Source organism: Prosopis cineraria, unplaced genomic scaffold, assembly GCF_029017545.1.
Source record: "Prosopis cineraria cultivar Desert tree isolate PC_DT_omini unplaced genomic scaffold, ASM2901754v1 PC446, whole genome shotgun sequence".
NCBI classification, from domain to species: Eukaryota; Viridiplantae; Streptophyta; class Magnoliopsida; order Fabales; family Fabaceae; genus Prosopis; species Prosopis cineraria.
In genome coordinates, this window is record NW_026555771.1 from 32144 (window position 1) to 35230 (window position 3087).

The 3087-nt window shown below is 35.0% G+C and overlaps 1 protein-coding gene across 2 annotated transcripts; it reads right to left on the reverse strand.

Annotated features, from left to right (window-relative positions):
• Positions 1-946: 946 nt before the first annotated feature.
• Positions 947-2461, reverse strand: LOC129297135 (BURP domain protein RD22-like). Of its 2 annotated transcripts, none has more exons than XM_054935505.1 (3): positions 2233-2461; positions 1882-2121; positions 947-1780 (listed from the first exon to the last, which is right to left on the reverse strand). In XM_054935505.1, the coding sequence occupies exons 1-3, from the start codon at positions 2320-2322 to the stop codon at positions 1259-1261; spliced, it is 852 nt and encodes a 283-aa protein (XP_054791480.1). In that variant the 5' UTR covers positions 2323-2461; the 3' UTR covers positions 947-1258. The 2 variants fall into 2 exon arrangements, with proteins under 2 accessions (XP_054791480.1, XP_054791481.1); XM_054935506.1 differs by having other exon boundaries at positions 1882-2117; positions 2233-2425.
• Positions 2462-3087: the final 626 nt, after the last annotated feature.

Genomic DNA, 3087 nt, shown 5'->3' on the forward strand with positions numbered 1-3087 from the left:
AATATTTGTCTCACTTATATTAGGAAGACTATTATTAGCCACTGGGGGTGCCTTAATTAATGTGCCTAAAGGAGAATTAATATTCAAAGTAGGTGAGAAAAAAGAGATATTTAAATTTACTAAAGCTATCAATCTCCTTATTTTTGAGAAATCTTTATTCAGCATACATGTGACACAGGAAGAAGAGAAACATCCAAAGGACCCTTTCTTACATACTTTAGAAAATAAAGAGTAGGAAATTAGCAAAGGAGAAGGGAGGGAGCTATAAAAGCATTCTAAAGATCTACCCACTAGTCCTCACAAAAATTCAAGCACTCGTATATTGGAGTCAAATTAAAAAGTCCCTTGCTTATTGATAAGAACCCTCTCTAAGAGGAGGGTGAATGTTAGTTGGGATAGAAATGTGACTTTTGATCTAGGAGGACAAATATTTCTACCATACTTAGAAGGCATATCTTGATTTTGTAGTAATGTCTATCTATAGACATTAAATGTAGCGCTTGTTGGGAGACAATCCAAAAATTCAAAGTTTTGAAAGAATATGAACCAGAAACAATGAAACTTTGAATTATTTAAGTAAAACTTAGAAAGTTTGAACGAAATAGTACGAGAGAAAAAATTAAATAAATCCAAAAACAACTCAGAAGGTGTTGAAGTTCAAGACAGAAAACTTTGAAGTTTTGGAGCATAACTTTGAATTTTTTAAGAAGTTTGACATAAGGAGATTAATATTTTTAAAGCTATCAAACTTATTCCCTTACCCTATTTCTGAGCCCATAAATCCTGGTAAATATAAAATTTTCTCTAACTTTGTCGTAATCAAGGCTAAAAAAATATATTTCTACTTTTTTATCTCACATGCAAGTTGTATTTTTATTTCATTATTTTTTATTGTGTTTAATGGGCCATTTAAATTAGTGATGATATTTAACAGAAGGATCATACATTAGAACACAAAAAAGATGTACTTGCTCTCTTATTTAGGTATGGTCAAGCATAGAGTAGAAATTTGATTAGGACTGGAGGGAGTAGATTTTATTAAGGACCAGGCGATAAGTAGGGTAAGAGTATTGTACATTAGGACTCACAAACAAACAAAGCCATGTGCGAATATAAATACGAAGAGCTCTCATGTTATACGCACAAAGACGATGTATTTAAGAGAGGCATGTGGATTCTTAGTCACAATATGGTTCATAGATGAGAAGAGATTTCTTAGCCACTACTCTACTTATTCCTTTCTAGTTAGATCATTGAATTATTTATGGGAGAGAACCCACACAACGTTGTCTTCAGAAAGGAAGTGACACACAGAAACACTCCCCGGCTTCACCTTTAGCACTTGGAAGGCCAAATGCTTCGGGTTCCACTCTGATGTGTCTCTGTGACAGAGAGACAGTGCTTTCACTTTACTCCCATCAGCCCCTGCCAAAGGCACCCTATAGGCAATTGTGGTCTCCGTTTCGTGACAATAAAACAAAGCATAGACGTAGTTGAGCTTGTGGCACACCACCACCTTTGCCTCTCCTAACCTTTTCGCTCCTTGCTTTATTGTGTATTCTTGGTTCTTTGTCTCCTTCATCATCATCTCTGTAGACAAAGCTTCCACATTCTTCCCAAGCTTCAAAGTGATGAAATCAACCATGGATTCCAACGACGTCGCACAGTATTTCTCCTCTCCTTTAACCCCTGGCTTCTCACACAATTCTATTGTTTCCTTCAAAACCTTGGCTTCTGTTGATCCAGGCTTCACAGCAAACTCTTTTAATATCTGAGACATCTGCTACAAATGAATCGTATAATTACATCAATTACATGTGCGATGAAGATTCACCCAGACTCGTGGTTTAATAATGAATCCTTCGTATTATACGCACGTACCTTGCTTGAAGAAAAGGGAACAGATTTGACCACTTCACGAGGCAGCAAGGAGGACTGGTTGGAGGTTTGCATGAAGTGGATGTTCATCTTGTGACCAGGCTTCATGTCCTCTTCCAAGAAGAAGAGAGTTGTGTTTGGGATATTATGGAGTTCTTCGTTGTCGGAGTTAGCAGCATAAATGTAATTTGGCTGGCGAAGAGTACTGTTACCTCTAACATGGATGGTTATGTCACCCCCTGGCTTACCAACAATAAGTTAAAGCACTTATTAAAGGAACGTAATGAATAATTATAAAATTCATCCTGCATACAAGCCATGAATAACCAAGTCCCAAAATATGCTAATAGTAACCTGCTGGGTGGAGGAGCTCTGTGATGAATTTAGGCATGGAAGTGGCGGGAAGCATGGACTTCCAATAAAGTTCAGGAGGTAAAGCAGCATGTGTTGCCCCCAGTGCAACCTGAAATTATTGCATTTGTAACATATCGATATGTAGTAAAATAAGTTTAATAGGACCCAAAAAGATGATAACAGGAAAGGATTAGTAGGAGTAAAAACTTCATTATTGGAGAAATTGCAAGTGAAATGGATCGATGATAATAAAGAGGAACTGCGAGGAAGCATATAAAGAGGGGGAAATGCTCATTAGATGGAATTCCAGCCTGGATGTCAATTCGGCCATGTTCAAAAATATCCTGACGATTTGGATAGCATCGATCATATATGAATGGTCTACAATTTTTAAAAATAGAAATATTATTTGACTGATAATATTTAAATCATTCAGCTAGATATTTTCCCCAGGATCAACATGTGTATGCATTTTTTTTTTTGTTTATGAAAACACGAAATCAATATTTCATGATGAAAAAGAATAAGCAAAAATATTTATAAAAAGTATTTAAGAAATAAAAGAGTTTACTAATATATCATAAAATAATATTTATTAATTATTAATATTTTCATATTGAATGTTGGTTAAAATTCATCTATACATGAAAAAATATTTAAAAGAAATCCCATAAATTATAAATAATGTGAGAAATTTTTTAATTTATGGGGAGCCACATAAATAATAAATCATAAAAGGGTTCCTTTCAAATTGCAAGAAACTTTTTTTAAATAAAATTTGCGCTACAACTTCTTCTCAACTACTCACAATAGGTTTCGGCCGCGACAAGAGAGAAGGTGAGGACCGGTGAATCA

Excerpts from the sequence above, each read along its gene's own strand:
- LOC129297135 (XM_054935505.1), bottom strand. The coding sequence starts at position 2,322 with ATGCTGCTTTACCTCCTGAACTTTATTGGAAGTCCATGCTTCCCGCCA. Across the intron at positions 2,122-2,232 it reads AGAGCTCCTCCACCCAGCAG|CCAGGGGGTGACATAACCAT; the intron begins GTTACTATTAGC and ends ATTGTTGGTAAG. Across the intron at positions 1,781-1,881 it reads TTCCCTTTTCTTCAAGCAAG|ATGTCTCAGATATTAAAAGA; the intron begins GTACGTGCGTAT and ends CATTTGTAGCAG.